The 17337-nt window shown below is 39.1% G+C and overlaps 2 protein-coding genes and 1 non-coding gene across 3 annotated transcripts; all 3 read left to right on the plus strand.

The window, feature by feature from the left end:
- Nucleotides 1–6889: 6889 nt before the first annotated feature.
- Nucleotides 6890–11218, plus strand: LOC113355262 (glycine-rich domain-containing protein 1-like). The gene is made up of 7 exons (XM_026598080.1): nucleotides 6890–7344; nucleotides 7423–7924; nucleotides 8023–8286; nucleotides 9221–9756; nucleotides 9864–9988; nucleotides 10076–10260; nucleotides 10580–11218. Exons 1-7 carry the CDS (start codon nucleotides 7160–7162, stop codon nucleotides 11153–11155), a joined length of 2373 nt encoding a protein of 790 aa, XP_026453865.1. The 5' UTR covers nucleotides 6890–7159; the 3' UTR covers nucleotides 11156–11218.
- On the plus strand, nucleotides 9055–9136 carry TRNAS-GCU. The gene has a single exon. It is a non-coding gene; the product is annotated as a tRNA-Ser (tRNA).
- A 2287-nt stretch (nucleotides 11219–13505) lies between the features above and the next one.
- LOC113360894 (ABC transporter G family member 9-like) lies at nucleotides 13506–15734 on the plus strand. Its single transcript, XM_026604322.1, has 4 exons — nucleotides 13506–13635; nucleotides 13725–14541; nucleotides 14632–14957; nucleotides 15034–15734. The coding sequence occupies exons 1-4, from the start codon at nucleotides 13552–13554 to the stop codon at nucleotides 15691–15693; spliced, it is 1887 nt and encodes a 628-aa protein (XP_026460107.1). The 5' UTR covers nucleotides 13506–13551; the 3' UTR covers nucleotides 15694–15734.
- Nucleotides 15735–17337: the final 1603 nt, after the last annotated feature.

Genomic DNA, 17337 nt, shown 5'->3' on the forward strand with positions numbered 1-17337 from the left:
CAATCCCCTTTCTTCATTCTCCCTCAATATTTGTCTAACATCTTCCTCGGTTGATTTTCGTAAATATGTTGGACCAAAATGATTAATCATTACTTCACATAACAATGAAAGGTAAGTGAATGAAGTTTTTTTTACTTATACGAAGGTACTCATCGTTCGCATCCGCTGGAGTGCCATAACCTAGAATCCTTATAGCCGAAGTAACTTTTTGTTCAGGACTATGACCTCTAATATTCAGTGCATCAAACTGATAATTAAATTGAGGTTCTACTAGACAAAGCTCTTCAATAATCTTTTTCACCAGATGACGAGGCATGTAGAATCAATCTTGAAAATTTTGATCAGAGTACACACAATTGGGAAGAAAATAATCATGCATCAACTTTGGTGGTAAAATTCCCTCCCTCGATACGTGTATCTTCTTGAGAATACTTCTTGTAGCTCTGGAAATCTTGGTATTTGGCCCGTATCTACAAGCATCAAAGTGTCGATTAGTTGACTATCTTCAACTTCCTCATAGTCAAGTTCTTGCAACCTCTTTCGATGAATTTCTTGCTGTAATCTAAACCGATTCATAATAACATTCGTCTCTTCATTAAATCTCGCCATTGATGATTATGAAATTTAAAATTGAGGATAGAGAAAAAGAAATTGGTGAAATATATGTAGAAGTAGGTGTGAGTAACTTGAAGAAGTACAAGGTCGTATATATAAAAATCAACAGGGGGAAATAGCCGTTGCAGAATACTTACTGATCGATAATCATAATATCGCCAACGGTAGCATTTACACCTCGCGATGGGAATTATGGCTCCAGCGATATTCAAAATATCGCTGTCGTTTTAGATAACATCGTTCGCTAGAATCTCTGTCGCTTCTTAGTTTTTTCATAGTGGTGCAATTCGTTTGTCATGCCACCTGGTATGCCAAACAGTTTTTTTTTTGGCATGTGCATACGAATAGGCCTTATCATGTTAAATCAAGGAAAAAAAGTAAATGAACCCTAGCTTGGTTCAGTCAAACAGTGAACCAAAATATCTTGATAGGAAGAGTAGTTGAATATGGCAATATCAAAATCTTTCCCCACTGTCCAGATATTTAGTGGTAGTGGAAAGTGAAGAAATAGGATTCCTATCAAATCTTTGTAATTTGTTTGCTCGGTAGTGTCTCGTCTTTGTCCAACCGAGACATGAATGATCAAAGTCTAATTTGTTTTACGCAAGGACAACTACCACTAACTTGATTAGTAATAGGTCTCCTTTATAAATTTTCTTATCAGCCTATGGCAACCGGTGATGGATGGATTTACAGTGGACGATTTGGTTGCATTGATGGACATACATGTCCGTTTTGCATCGGCCTGGTATACACATCATTTGATAATTCACAATCCATCCTTGACTAATACTTTGACTCGCTTTAATGGTTTTTCACATGGTCTTTGTATGTAATAATCCAAACCACTCCTATAGCTTTCGATTAGGTCTGCATTTCGATGTCACCGGCCTTGACCACAACACAACTCAACCTCATTTATCTCCATGCTTTCCAACTTCTGTTCTTTGAAAGACATTAGAGGCTAACCTTATAAGGAAATCTGGCAATGCCGTGTTGCACTTGTATAAGTTAAGTTGTCGAATTTTTTTTTTTTTTTTTTTTCAAATATTCATTCATCAAATTAAGGATAAGCCAATCAAATGACTGTAAACCTAACCATATCATGTGTTCAACAAATTAACAACTATTCAATGCCACACCACTTGGACCCAATCACAGACTACATGGTCCATGCAAAAAAAAAAAAATTCACCGTGGAGTCACCTGCGGGCTGTACAAAACCGACTCAACCCACCAACCCAATCCACACCCGTATGAAATTATCCACATCCGACCCAACCCATCTAGGAGCGGGTCGATTATGGGTCACAACATCAAAACCCATCGTATGATGGGTCGATTGTGGATGACAGCTTCCCTCACCCGACCCAACCCACCCACCCGCCTAAGTATTTATAAGTTAATTCTAACCCTTAGAGCAACCACAGTGGTGCGATCAAAACCAAAGACTAAAGAGAAAAAAAAAAGACCAAAATTTTGGTTTATTCCGTGTCGTGACGCTACGGTACTGGATTATATATGACTGAGCGAACATATAATGTGATCCTGTACGTGAGGCCGCCATATAATGTGAGCCTGATGGGTAGCCAGGCGAAGATTATATGTGAGCCATACATACCTCCATTTGGAGCGGAAACTATACAACCACATCATGTGAAGCCGAGACTATACGTTCGCCTATTAAGAAACGAATATTATACCTCCGCTCGACTATATTTGGTTATGGTCTTTGTCCCAGACCAAATATAGTCTGGGATTTGGTTTTGGTCCGACTTTTAATCTTTAGTCCGTTTCGCTGTGTCTCTTTGCTAGACCATATTTTTGGGTTTAATCGTCCACTGCAGTTGCTCTTAGATTACCTATCCTAGATGAACCATAGTCGTGTAAGTAATGATATATAATTCCCTAACCCTAATCACAGCATCACCAGCAGCAATCAATCAACATCGTCACCAGTACAGTAGCAAACCAACAACCTAAGGTGGAACTAGGAATCATTGTAATTAATAATTAGGGTTTTGTTTCCTAAGATTGATTTTGGGTTGGCTTATTTCGATTGGGTTCTTAATTCTTATTTCAATTTTGTTTCTTCTTCGCAGCAAGCTACAATACTATATTACCATCAACTGAAGCCGCAATATATGAAGTAGAAACTGCAAAGATAATAAGTCTGTAACTGTAATGTTCATTGTCTTTTATGGTGGGTAACCCACCACCCACCCTATCCAACCCACTGTAATGTGGGTCGGGTGAAAATCGACCCATTGTAATGTTGGGTTGGTTGCGGGTGATAACTTCTGTTACCCACTATCAGTGGGTTGGGTGGTGGGTGAGGCCAAACCCGACCCAATTCAACCCATGTGCAGCAGCCAAACCTATTATGTTCTCGGATTAAAGATATCGGGATCGAATGATTCTGCTAAAACGGTAGAGGTGGCCAATGAAGAGTGATGATAAATCCGTTTGGAAATATTGGATCCTATACGAAAATTGTGAGATCCGCCCGAGACTGAAAGTGGTGATGAACCCATCCTACAATATTGGATCCTACACGAAAACTATGAAACCCACCACAACTAGAAATTTCGATCTTAGAGCAATTCCTATGGAATGAACAAACTCTAGGTTTGTTCATTTTGATCCAACTATGGGATGAATAAACCAAGAAAATGGATGTTCAAATGAACAGATCTGTTCATTTGAACATCGATACACTCCACCAGGCGCGCGTCTGCTCAAATGCCGCGCGCCATTACAAATAACTCTGGCCACATCATGGCTGACGCCCGCGTTTTCGAGAAAAACGCGCGTTTTGGTTGACGACGCAAGCGGTTTTGCTGATATCACCGAGTTGATAATATGAGCGCCCCCAGGTACTCCCATCCCTCCATCCCTGCTTCCCTTCCCCTATAAATTCCGTTCGTCTGGAGACTTATACTCACACCTTCCTCAACATTACACAATTTTCGTACCGTCTCTAACTTTTTTTTCCAAACAAAACTATTCATAACAATTCAATCTTTCAGAATTTTTTTATCTTTAACAAATATTTCATCCTCACAACAACGATCACAACAACGATCACAACAACAAACACAAACACAACAATCACAGCAAAGGAACACAAGAATTCGTGGTCCAAAGTATACAATGGATGAAGACGAGTCACTTTGCAGAAATTATGTATTATATACATTAGATGATATTAATGGTTGTACTCAAGAAAGAAAAACTTTTTATGGTAAGATTTTACAAAAGTTTTGTGAATAAACAGGTAACAAACATGGTCGTGATGTCGATGGGTTGTCTCATCGTTTTTGCACAATTGCAGGAGCCGTTAGTGAATATGTAGCTATTATCACTCTAATGTGGAACAACAAAAGAAGTGGTGAAAGCGAACCTGATGTGGAACGAAGATGTCGGGAAGAGTGGCAAAGATCCCACAAAGGTTCAAGCTTCCAACATGAAAGTTGTTTCACCATTTTGAGGGTGCTTAACAAGTTTAAACCATACTTGCTGGAAGGTCATCAAGTGCCTGTGAGATCACCACATGGTCCAATCTCGCAGGATTTTCAGAATGGAGGGCCTGCTTCCTCGCCTGATGGAACTCCAGGTAGTCAGGATCAACACAATAGTAATCTAGACGTTAACAACAACTGCAAGAGAAGAAGATGAGGTGGTGTGAAAGCTGCAAAAGCGGTGAGAGAGCAGCCCAACGAGCAGCATAAAGAGGTTCAAGCGAGTTCAACTATGCTGATCACAACAAATGGAGATGCAGATGGAGGAAGATAGAGTCAGGGACCGTGCCATTGCTTTAGAAAATCAAAAGAAAAATCGTCTTTCGTGAGAACAACACTACAGGGATTGTAATCTAAACAAGTTACTCGCCTTGGACACCGGCAAAATGAATAAACGATAATATGCTATGCGGAATAAGCAAATGGATACAAGTCCCCCACCAACAAACTGGAATCCCCGCCAACAAACTGGCCAATTTGTGAATGTGGAAGACGAAGATGATGCCTCGGAAGAAAAAGAAGAGGAATTCAGTCTTGATAATGAATAAAGATGAATCATTCTTGCTAATAACACGTTTAGTTAAATTCAATGTAGTCGTTTTAGTTTTAAAAAAAAGTGTAGTTGTTTTAATTTAATTCAATTTAGTTTAATTAAAATTACTTTTATAATTGTATCAATTTTAACAAATAACTTTTAAATTAACAAACATATTAATTATCTCCCTCTTCCTCTTCCCCTTCCTCTCCCTCTCCCCTGCCCCTGCGTCGCCCTCCCGTATCGTCTCCTTCTCCTCTTAAATCCCAAAGGTGCTTTGTTAAATCTTGTCTTAGTTGTGCATAGATTCCCAGATTGTGGAGTCTGTCAGTGGCAAGTCTATATTCTCTTACCGGATGCCCACGTTGTGCAACAAGATCCTGGGTTAAATCTTCATCTTGAAAACTAGTCCAGGTTGGGTCACGCCTGCTTTCTTCAATGACCATGTTATGCAGAATAATACAAGTCAACATAATTTTGTTGATTTCTTGAATATCAGAAAAGCGCGCCGGCCCAGCTATGATGGCAAACTTCCTTTTAAATATGCCAAAAGCGCGTTCAACATCCTTTATGCATGTCATTTGTTGTGAGTTAAAGTACTGCATATCCTTCGAAGTCATCGGACCAAAGCCTACCTGTTTATAAGCTTGAACCATATTTGACCATTCTGGATAGATTCCGTCTGCTAGATGATAACCCTGAGTGTAGTGATTACCATTGATGGTGAAATTACAGTGCGGCGCGATCCCATTCTTAAGATCTTCAAATATGTTTGACTTATATAAAACGTTGAGATCGTTATTTGAACCTGAGAGTCCAAAAAAAGCATAACAAAACCAACAATCATAAGTAGCTGAAGCTTCTAAAATTACAGTTGGTTTGGATAATGATCCTTATATTGGCCTGCCCATTCTACCGGACACGCATGCCACGTCCAGTGCATGCAGTCAAGACTACCTAGCATTCCTGAAAAACCCATATCAGTGTTTTCTGCAGTTATTCTTTGAACATCTTCCTGAGTAGGCTTTCTTAAAAAGGTTGGACCAAAATGCTCGACTATTGTTTCGCAAAACAGTTTGAGATACCTAAAGGCGGTTGTTTTCCCCATACGAATGTAATCGTCCGTGGAATCCGCTGGTACCCCGTAACATAGTATACGGAGGGCCGCAGTGACCTTTTGTTCGGGACTAAAGCCTCGTACATGTCGTGCATCATACTGATAATTAAACTAAGGTTGTACCTGACAAAGCTCGGCAATAATTCTTTGCGTCAAGTTGCGGCTTATGCGGAAACGACGCTGAAAATCCTCATCGGAATACACACAGTCATGATTAAAATAATCATTTTATCATCTTTCGTGGTAAAAATGTCGGTCTCGCCACGTACATCTTCTAATTGCAACTTCATATGGCTCTAAAGGCTTTGGTATGATCCCGGTTTGTAATTGCAACACAAAATTTCGTCTTCTTATATCTTGATCTGCATCTTCATCCATTTGATTCAAAAACTCCATACACATTTCTTCATCTTCTTCATACAACATGTCATCCATCTCCATATCATCCTCAGAAGAATCAGAATTCATGATTGGAAATTGAGAGTAATCGAAATTAAGAAAAGATTGATCGGATGAAAGATTGTTGTGTATTTTTGAGGTCAGATTCGAGCCTATTTATAGAAGTGGAAACTAGCCGTTCTGGTGACCGTTGGAAACTTGTCGTTGCCGTTGGCGATTGGGACCAAAGCGTTGGCGCTCAGGGTCCAGTCGCTGGCGCCATCAACGATAACTCCAGCGCTTTCACGCCGTACGCCAGCGTCGTCCTGCAAGACGCGCGTCTACCACTCTGTCGTTCGCTGGTTTTTCATAGTGGAGAATCCTGTTTCAGCATCCACCTGGCTAAACAAAATTTTGTTTTTGGCCATTGCCATGAAAATTGCCCTTATAATGGTTAACATTGTATTCGATGCACCACCTATGTTTTCTTTTTCCCTACACAAACACCCCCACCAAAATCAGACCTGATTTCTTCATGGGACCAATACATAGTGCCAGACCAGTCAAATACAGTCAACAGTAGCACTTTCACTGAACCTGGCCTTAGAGTAATTTGACCAAATGTTTGATTCTTTTTCCTCTTCATAAAACAACAAGCCAGAGCCTTGCAAATAAAAAAATATTATCACATGGCCAACCACAATACCAACTTGTCTAAACAGTCTTTGTTTCTCTAATATTCTATCATCACTCTGACTCTCCCCTGCCACATCACTATCAAACCTCCTTACTCCAATCATGATATCCTATTCCTCCTTCTAAAGAAGGAATCCCATTACTGAAAAGCAGAGGCAACTACATTTCTATTCATCAATCTTTTTCTCTGTTCTCCTCAACATTTCTCTGTTCAATTCCAGAAATTACTCAAAGAATTTGAGTACTAATTTAATAAACATTCCAAAAACAGAGCAATTTAAGAAAGAGCTTTAAGAGATGGCAGGAAGTAAGTTGAGTGAGAAATCTGATACAGAAGATGATGAAGAAGAAGAGTATATAAAGATCTTTGATCCAAGTATAGATTTGGTTACGGCAGGTAGAAGGCAAGTATCCTTTCTGCAAAGGGTTTTTGAATCTCAATGGTTTCATCATCCTCCATCAATAATTCAATCCATTAGAAGGTACATATATATACTCTGTTTCTCATATTGTTTCAAACAATCACTTGATTTTTGTTTACGAATTTGATTCATTTTCAGGTATGACGAGTTATGGATGCCATTAATTTCCGATCTTTCAATCAATTCGAAAACCTCACCAATGATTCTTCCTCCTCTTGATATCCAATGGGTCTGGTTTTGTCACACACTTAATCCAATAACTTACAGAGAATATTGCCAATCGAAATTCTCAAGATTGATAGAAAAATCATTAATCTTTAACGATGAGAACCAAGAGTATGCATCAAACAGATGCAGAGACATTTGGAGTTTTAAATACCCGGATGAACCATTCGACATCATCGAATCAACTACTACTTCAGACGAATCAATCACAGTTGATAAAAGCATACTCGATGAAGTCATGAAACAGAGATTTTTGTATACGAAATTCTCCAAGCCTTATATGATTGAACTTGTTTACTTAATCGCGTCACGAAAACGATACGCGAGATTTCTTTATCTGTTACATAAATTCAAAGAAGATTGTTCAAAATTAATACCCACTTTAGATATTCAATTAATGTGGTTAACTCATCAGGTAATATTACAAACTTTATCATTTGATTTTTTGTTCTGTTTTTCGAGTTAATTGGATTGGGTTTTTGTTGAATTTTGCTGCTTTGATGATTGAAACAGAGTTATCCAGTGGTATATGCGAGGGATATGAAGAACATAGAAGATGATTTGAGCAGAGTAAATGGAATTTGGGATAAAGCGAATGATGAAGATATGAAAATGACTAGAAAGTTATGGGAGAGATTGTTTGATCAACCTTATGAGAAAGCAGGTGGAATGCTTGATGAGATTGTTAGATCAATTAAGATTCCAGTTTATTGGGATGCTTGGTGTTCTGATGTTAATGCTAAGTACAAATCCTTAGAACCAAGGTTCTTGCTTGAGGTTAGTTAATTCAATCTTAAAAACACTTTAATCTCTATTTAGTGTGAGTTTTACTCAAAAGTGATAATGCAATTTTCCACTTGCTCATTTGCAATGCAATGAGCTTGGCACTCAAGTGGCCTGCTCATATATTTTGACATTCTACAATTTTATCATTCTGTTAGATTTTATGAACTCTCAAGCGATTTTATCAGTATGAACTTTCGAGCGATCTTATTAGTTTATTAGATAGAACGATTTTATCATTCTGCTAGAAAGACATCTGGAAAATTAGAAATTCCGCGTTGAAATACTGTGTTATGGTAATAATATTTATTAGGAGACAAATGAATTCCACTTCTAATAGTAGTACCTAAAATTACTCAAAAGAAAAACAATAATATCTGTTGCATAACAAAGAGAAAAAGTTAGGTCATGAAGACTAGAATGACTAGTTGATAACTTGATATTATTGAATATTTGGACTTCATTGCTGCTAAGATCTAACATTAAAGTAATGCAATTGCTTGTCTATTTGGTTCTTGCCTTGGTCATGTGTCCAAGAGATATGATGAGATAATCATAGTTTTTTTCTTTTTACTTATTTTTAAAGTTTTAAATTATGTGTGCTTTTTCTCTCCTTATACCAACCACTCCAAAGCTGGAAACTAAAATCCCACAACCTAAGTTACCAACCCTCGCAAGAGTTAAAAACAACTTTCACCTGCCTTGTCCTTAGTTTTTGTCTTTTATGAATATCTATATGAAGTTCGAAATTAAAACCAACAAGTCGCTTCGGCCGAGTGGTTAAGGCGTGTGCCTGCTAAGTGCATTGGGTTTCCCCGCGAGAGTTCGAATCTCTCAGGCGACGAAGATAACTTTTTTTTTTTTTTTTGAACACTTTTTTGTTAATTTTCTCAACCAGAAAAAGATCCTGACATGGTATTATTATCAGGTATACGTGAGTATGAGAGCTGACCGAGAGATGAAAGAAAGACAAGAAACATGTTTACGCCTAAGGACGGTTCGATGTCATCGAGAACTCAAGATCAGTAAACCCACAATCTCGGTGCAATCGGATTCATGGGACAAAATGTGGCATCTTTGCTGCGAATTTGGTACTCGGGGTATAATGCTGGAGCTTGGACAACAGTCAGGCGCTGGTGGTGGTGCCAAGAGTTCTTGCTGTAAAAAGAAGACTAGTTTGAAGAGTACGCTAGTGTTTTTATGGTACGATTTGCTAAGGGCGCCATCGCTTACGCTTGAGAAAGAACTGCAACAGAAATGGATGAGAGCAGTGGCTTCAATAACACCACCAGCTCAAGCGCCTTACTTGTTGAAGTGTGTACCAGATTGCGTGACCGATGATTCAGGCGCAATGATATCGGATGTGATACTGAAAATGAATCTCTATCGACCACAAGACGGACGCTGGTTGTCCAGGACAGTCTTGGACCATGCTGGGAGGGAGTGCTTTGTTTTACGGATCCGGTAATGTGCCATAAGTTGCTATTGATTTTGCTAGTAGTAAATGCATGCATGCAATATTTGTAAAAACTGTGGCAAGATTCTGTTATCTGACATCAATTGCATGGCAGAATGGGAAGTGGGTTTTGGAGGAGAGTAGGTGATGTTCCAGTGGCCGTGAAAAAGGAGGAGAGAATCATAGAGGTTCGCGAAGGTTCATGGCGTTATGTTGCTGGCTCGATTGGTCGAACTCCTGGTACGTCTTTTGTAATTTAACATCTGTTGACTGTAATCATAAAGTAGTACAGACATATCGTGATGCAAATTACAAATGATTTTGCAGACAAGGTAGTAGGGAGTGCAACACCCAAAGTGGAAGAAGGTTCAAGCTCAGGATTAGAGAGCAGTACGAAAACTTGTAGTTGGAGTCTTTCAAATGGATATGAACTTGTGGTACAATGGGACTCATCATCATCGGCTGGTCTAACTTTCCATCTCAGCAACCCCAGCACCTCGCAAGATTCATCGGTATGTCACTTGGATCCAACTCGTCTGGATATGACTGAAATCATCTGATTCAATAGATTTGTTTTTTTGAGTCTGATCAACCGAGTTAGGGGCATTTTATTCTCTAACTCAAATAGGTCCGAGTTAAGAGGATTAGATTTGAGTCAGCTCACGAGTCAGATCTGACTCAAATTAAAAAGCAAACAGTCTGACATCAAACTCGTACCGAGTCAGACCCAGATACCGAGTCAGCAGAAAACAAACACGCATTTGTTAGTGCACATACCTCTACACATACGCTTGATTGTGGAACTAAGTTTGTGTAATTTATGACTAGCAGGTTGTCAGATTGATGAAAGGGAGGAAAATGCAGTACCAAGTAGTAGATAATAATGATCACGAACAAGTAGTTTCCGATAAAAGCGGAAACAAACAAGAAGACGACGAAGAAGCGTTTGTGACGATGGTAAGGTACACAGAAGAGTACCCAAACGGGAAAGCAACAGCTCTAATGAACTGGAAGTTATTGGTAGTAGAAGTGACACCAGAAGAAGATGCAGTAGCAGTACTACTCTTGTGCATGGCGATACTCCGGAGCATAACCGAAATGAAGAGAGAAGATGTTGGTGGGTTGTTGATTAGAAGAAGATTAAAACAAACACAACTAGGTTTAAGAGATTGGGGTTCAGTGTTTCTACCAGTACCTAATTCTAAGTCTAACTCGCCGACGAATTTAAGTTCATCATCATCATCACCTCATCTTAAACCATGGTATTGGAATCCTAAAGTTGTAATGGCTTCTTCTATTGAATCTGATTATCATCACAAAACAGTGAGACAACCATCTGGTTACCATTATACAGAAGCAGAGGGTGGTGACAAACTCTATAAAAAAGGGTTATTAATCGTACCTTAATTCAATATACAAGTGTTAATTTTAGCACACCCAAAATTAATTAATAATGAGTTTTAATAATAAGTTTTGGAGGATTTTAATAAAGTGCCACACTTTTAATTTCATGTTTAAGAAATTCCCATCGTATTTTTCAAAATTTATTTAATGCCACACATTTGACCTTTTCCATCCAAAAAAACTGTTGACATCAGTTAGTGCATAGGTGGCAGTTATCTATCTTAGTAAAAGACATGTACACCCTCAAATCATCTTCCTAAACCAATTGAGTTAAATCAATACAAACTGTAATCATTGATATGAAATCCCACAGTCAACATTGATAAGAAATGAGTATCGGAGTCAGCCAACTGACTGGTCTAAGTTGGTTCCATTGCACGGCCAAATTTGATGTGCACCATAGTGGTGCTTCATCAAGCCTGTGTAGCACCTGCATTAACATATGTATTCTTGCTTCTCAACTCCTTTTAAACTCTGCATTACAACCTATTCCTTGCATCACCACCTGCAACAAACTATTTCTCTGTAAAGCCACCATTCTCAGCTCACTGTCACTACCAACATCATCAGTTACAGCCCTGCAAACTCTGTTCTTCCACCAACTTCACTTCCTTGTCAGCTCAACATCAAATCTACACTTCTATGTCATACATAAGCTACAACACATGTCTCCATCACTTCAACACAATGAGCATCACCTCCGCACTATGAGCATCAGCACATCATTTCTACAGCAGTAACTCAAACATTTCAGCTCCAACTTCTCTGCATCACTGCAACAACAACAACTTCAATTTGTACCTAAAACCTAGGCATTCATCTATCCGAGCTCCTCTTCATTGTTTGCTGCAGCTCAACATGTCTCTCAACTACAGCTATTTCACCGCACTGTAGACCCTAGTCCATTTTACATCTCCAGCTTGTTCTCAACTCAAACCACTGATGCAAATACCAACTCCTCGATACATACTGCAGCTGCAACACCCATCAAGCCAAACAAACTCACAAGCCTAGCACCACCATCTTCTCAATTTCAGCTCAAGTACCCATCTCCTTCGACTGCCACAGACAAATCAATTCAAACCATAAGTTTCTCCTGTCTTCATCTTAGATTCAAAATCATGTATCAAACCCATGTTCTTCTATGAGTAACAGAAATTTCATTATAGACTCACATCAATTCTTCATCTCCTGCTCAAACAAATCCAACCAGTTTTTCTCTCTTCTTCCAATTCTAAACCCCCCCATGGCAATTCAATCTACATAAACTCAATCCTTCACAATTCTCGATCTGAAACTTCACAATTCACACAGCTCCAACAAACAAACAAATGTATTTCAATTATAGATTTTCTTATAAAAAAAATAGAAATCACAATTGATTATAATTTAGCCATTACACGAAATCATGAAACCCCTCTTTCTGATTTTACAACCTTCCGATTAAACCCCTTATGTAATAAATCCTAACAACATCTTACCCATTTATTCCCAAAACAATCTGATTAGGAACAACTTTACCACTTTCCAAAGAAATTGAAGTAATCAGTGATTTATGGTGATTCTGCTGGTGGTCGTGACCGTAAGAAAAAGAAGAAAAAAAGGAAAGAGAGGCGAGAGAGTGAAGCAGAGAAGAAGAAGAAAAGAGAAAGAGAAGCGAGTGTCTCTTAGTTTAGGGTTAGGTTATAATAGAGTGGGATTAATTTTTTTATCAGATCAATGGTTAATAATATACCCGGTTTTTCGGGTCGACTCAGTCGGTCGGTTAGTCCTGTGCGGCCCTAGTTGTTAGGAAACTGAGAAGGCTAGTTTGGTAATAATGCCACATGTTTTAGACTTTTCAACGACAGTTGACTAATCAAGTGGGCCTTAACAGAAAACTTAACGTTTATGGCATTTTATAAATTCTGAAAAAAAATGGTGGCACTTTATTAAACCGGAAAACCAAAGTGTGGCATTTTGTTAAAATTCCCTAAGTTTTGTTTGCTCCCCTTGAGATTTGAACTTAGGACCTTAAAGGTCACTGAAGTTCACTGGTTATGTACAACTGGTAAGTTCTGCGATTTCATTCTCGGCCGGATTCACAGCCGAACGGCCAACTGACACCTTCTTCAGGCTCTAACGTGTATGTCACGTGTTTGTACCTTTATCAATTTCGTTTTGATTTGGTTGTTTGGATTCTGGAACCAAAATCCAAAATGACAACGAGCTCAACAACTCGTAAATCGTTTCGAGGATGGCATGCACGTTTTCCGAGAATCTTTAGATATATGGGACGATTTTGTCTGACTCAGAATATTATATCGCCGTACTGCATTACTGTCTTTATGATTTTTGAGATAACACCTTCAAAGTCTCCACCCCTCAACACTTGAGATATCGGACCGACGACGAGATAGATGGAGATGAAACAGTTGAAGAATCAAACAAACTCTGATGAACAAGAAGTAAACAAGAAACAAAGTTATCCTGTTACGTTGAAGGTAATAAATATATTACTACAATTTTGTTTAGTTGAAATTAAAGTTTATTATCCGAATGATAAAATAGTTTTTGTGAACCATTTACACAGTTTGACAACATTGTTTACAAGATTAAAACCAAGAACCAAGGATTCCTCAAACACACATCACGGAAATGTAATCCGAAGAAACTCGGAGAGAAAATAATATTGAAGGGGGTGACAGGTGAAGTAGTACCTGGAGAGATGCTAGCAATGTTAGGACCTTCTGGTAGTGGCAAAACAACCCTTCTAAATGCTTTGGGACGACGACTTATTGGTGGAGACCTAAGCGGAAGCATTACATATAATGGAAAGCCTTTCTCCAATGGTATGAATCGGAGAACCGGTTTCGTTACTCAAGATGATATATTCCATCCGCACCTTACGGTTATCGAAACGCTCATATTCACTGCTCTTCTGCGATTGCCGCAATCTTTCACTCTAGAAGAGAAGAGTAGGCAAGCGAAAGCAGTGATATCTCAACTTGGATTAACCAAGTGCAAAGACAACATTATGGGCGGAGCATTTGTCAGAGGTGTTTCAGGTGGAGAAAGGAAGAGGGTTAGTATCGGACAAGAAATGCTCATCAACCCAAGCTTATTGTTTCTCGATGAACCCACTTCCGGTCTTGATTCGAGGTCGGCTCAGCAAGTCGTTTCGATTTTGTTGGAGCTAGCAAACGGAGGACGAACGGTTTTGATGTCGATTCACCAACCTTCTATGAATATATTTTACATGTTTCATAAGATTTTACTGTTATCATCAGATGGTAATCCGTTATATTTTGGGAAGACAGAAAATTCCGTGGATTATTTTTCGTGCATTGGCTACTCCATATCGAATGCCACTACTAACCCCGCCGATTTCCTTCTGGATCTTGCTGAAGGTAAGCACTTCAGAACTTGATTGGAAAACATTTCAAGTCTTTTTGGTAAATTCAGTGAATATTGAAGTAAACTTGTACGTAAATGCTCAGGTGTTTGTCCAGGCCGTTTGAACGGTGAAAAAGAGATTAAGCAACATCTTGTGTCTGCTTACAAGACCAATCTTTCGGACAGAATAAAAGAAGAATTTCTGGAAACGGGGAACCTTCAATTAAGTGCTCAATTCGAAGAACAAGTGGATGAAAAGCAATTCAGTGAATGGAACACATCTTGGATTCAACAGTTTTTGGTATTGCTCAAAAGAGATCTCAAAGAAAGAAAGCATGAATCTTTCTCCGGCATGAATGTCTGTCAGATATTGGTTTTTTCATGTATATGCGGACTTCTCTGGTGGCAATCAAGTTCTTTACAAGATCAGGTATGCAGAAACCTAACATTCTTTGTGCATTTTTGCGCGTGCTCCGCCTAAAACCAAATTTCGTTTATTGTTGTAGATGGGGTTCTTATTCTTTTGCACATTGTTTTGGAGCGTTCGACCATTTTACAACTCGGTGCCTACTTTCCCTTTAGAAAGAATGATGCTTACCAAGGAGCGCTCATCAAGCATGTACAGACTTTCTTCCTACTTCATTGCAAAAACAGTCGCCGACCTTCCAATGGAACTTGTCCTTCCCACAGTTTTTGTCGTAATAACGTACTGGATGGGAGGGTTAAAACCGACCGCGGCGCACTTCTTCAAAACATTGTTTGTCATTCTGTACGGTGCACTGGTTTCTCAAGGCGTAGGGCTCGCACTTGGTGCTGTTGTCATGAATATTAAGGCTTCTATCACATTTGGTTCAGTCATAGTTGAGACATTCTTCTTAGCCAGTGGGTATTACGTGCAAAATGTCCCGAAATTCGTATCGTGGTGCAAGTACATTTCTCCTTCTTATTTCACTTACAAGCTCTTACTAGCTTCCCAGTTCAAAGCCGATGATATATATCAGTGTGTCCCGAATAACGCTACGTGCAAAATTGGGAGTTACCCTGCTATACAGAAGATTGGACTTGGGAATGTAGGTACATCTATTGCTGCGCTTACTGTAATGCTTGTAGGCTACAGAGTCATTGCTTATCTTGCGCTAATGAGAATTGGAGTAGCCGCCGGTTAAAGAACCTTTTACCAGTTATTCTCAACCTTCAAATACCAAATCATGCTTTAAGAGTTGAATTGAACTTGAGAAGATAATGGGTCTTCCCACTACAGCATTTTATATTTGTTTGTTTCTTTTTGATTTTGAGTTGTAAATAATGAACCATAGTATATGGAAAATTTGTCAAAAGTTTATAATTAACTTATACCAGCAGAAGCGAAAGGATTAGCAATGATGGACGGGATCCAAAAAAGGGATCGTGCGAACAATGATTTTGGTGTGTTCCAATACCTGCCCGATGCCAGACCTTCGATGGGTAGTGTGGTGAAGTTTTTACAGGGAGGCTCAGAAGTTAAGGTGCCACCTAACCCGTTCTCTGCATGCAGATACAAGAGGTGAAGAGACGGGAGTCACTACAAGAATCACGTCGATGGGAGCCATCACAGAAACAATGTCGACCACAATTGGTTATAAGACAAATACTACAGTTGTGAGAGAAAGAGCTACTTCATGACAACAACCTTTGCACTCGGAAGTTGCTGCAAAATTGTTCAAGCTGCTTACAAAATCAAATAAAAAATGAAATGAAATATATCCGTGCTTCTCTTTTTCACATACCTACCAACTTACTTGTTCTCGCATAAGTACCTGAGTTGAGTGAAACTAGACTTTCCACATAACCTTCTGAATTACCGAGACAAAAACTACTCAAGTTCTTGGGTTTTTTACATGTTGGATGCTTTGGGTCGTATATAGAAAAATGAAAGCCAGTCTTTACTAGAATATTTTTTTTTTTTTTGATCGAGAAAGGAGAATTTTATTGAAAGGAGAAGAAAAAATTACAGCAAGCAGATATAACGGTAAAAACGAAAGAAAAACTAAAGAAAAAAGTAAAGAATGAAAGTTTTATCTCAGTAGAACATGTTATCCCACGAGAAGATGCAGAAGTCTAGCCTAAATTTAAAATCTCTTTTAAAGGCACAACTCCAAGTCAAAAGGGATGTTTTGACCTCTACACTTACTTGGAAGTGAGAGAGAGATTTTTGCTCAAAAATTCTTCTATTCCGCTCATTCCAAATTGCCCACAAAACTGCAGCTGGAACCAAATCCCACATTTTCTTTGCCGGACCATTTATGCCATTGGCAGACCAACTTTGTGCCAAATGTAGAACTGACGAGGGTGGGTTCCAAGGGAGGTGGTTAGGAAAGATTAATGACCATACTTGTCTAGAGAACTTGCAACTCAGAAGCAAGTGTTGCGATGATTCGCATTCGGACAAGCAAAGTGGGCAACGACTTGCGAGATGGAGACTTCTTCGTTGCAGAGCATCTTGAGTGGAAATCTTATCAAGTGCAGCAGTCCAGAAGAACAAACAGACCTTTGGGGGAACATGAGGGTTCCATATGGTCTTGTGGGGAAAAGGAGAGGTCTGTGCTGTTGATGGGTCGTGAGTGATATCTGTGAGGAACTTGTAGGTAGATTTGGCTGAGAATGTACCTGAGCTTGAGAGAGACCAAGTGCGGGAGTCAGGATGGTTTGTCAAAGTTGGGGGAGTATCACCAATGAGCACCAATAAGGACATAAGTTGGGCAACTTCAGGTTCTTTGAGAGCCCTTTTAAAGTGGAAGGACCAACAACGGTTGTCGCTTGAAATGTGCTCG

The sequence above is a fragment of the Papaver somniferum genome, chromosome 3 (genome assembly GCF_003573695.1).
Source record: "Papaver somniferum cultivar HN1 chromosome 3, ASM357369v1, whole genome shotgun sequence".
Taxonomy (NCBI): Eukaryota; Viridiplantae; Streptophyta; class Magnoliopsida; order Ranunculales; family Papaveraceae; genus Papaver; species Papaver somniferum.

What these genes read in the sequence shown, in the direction of transcription:
- LOC113355262 (XM_026598080.1), top strand. Translation starts at nt 7,160, where the DNA reads ATGGCAGGAAGTAAGTTGAGTGAGAAATCTGATACAGAAGATGATGAA. An exon ending in ATAATTCAATCCATTAGAAG is followed by an intron (nt 7,345 to 7,422) that starts GTACATATATAT and finishes ATTCATTTTCAG; the next exon opens with GTATGACGAGTTATGGATGC. An exon ending in AACCAAGGTTCTTGCTTGAG is followed by an intron (nt 8,287 to 9,220) that starts GTTAGTTAATTC and finishes TATTATTATCAG; the next exon opens with GTATACGTGAGTATGAGAGC.
- LOC113360894 (XM_026604322.1), top strand. Translation starts at nt 13,552, where the DNA reads ATGGAGATGAAACAGTTGAAGAATCAAACAAACTCTGATGAACAAGAA. An exon ending in GTTATCCTGTTACGTTGAAG is followed by an intron (nt 13,636 to 13,724) that starts GTAATAAATATA and finishes CCATTTACACAG; the next exon opens with TTTGACAACATTGTTTACAA. An exon ending in CCTTCTGGATCTTGCTGAAG is followed by an intron (nt 14,542 to 14,631) that starts GTAAGCACTTCA and finishes GTAAATGCTCAG; the next exon opens with GTGTTTGTCCAGGCCGTTTG.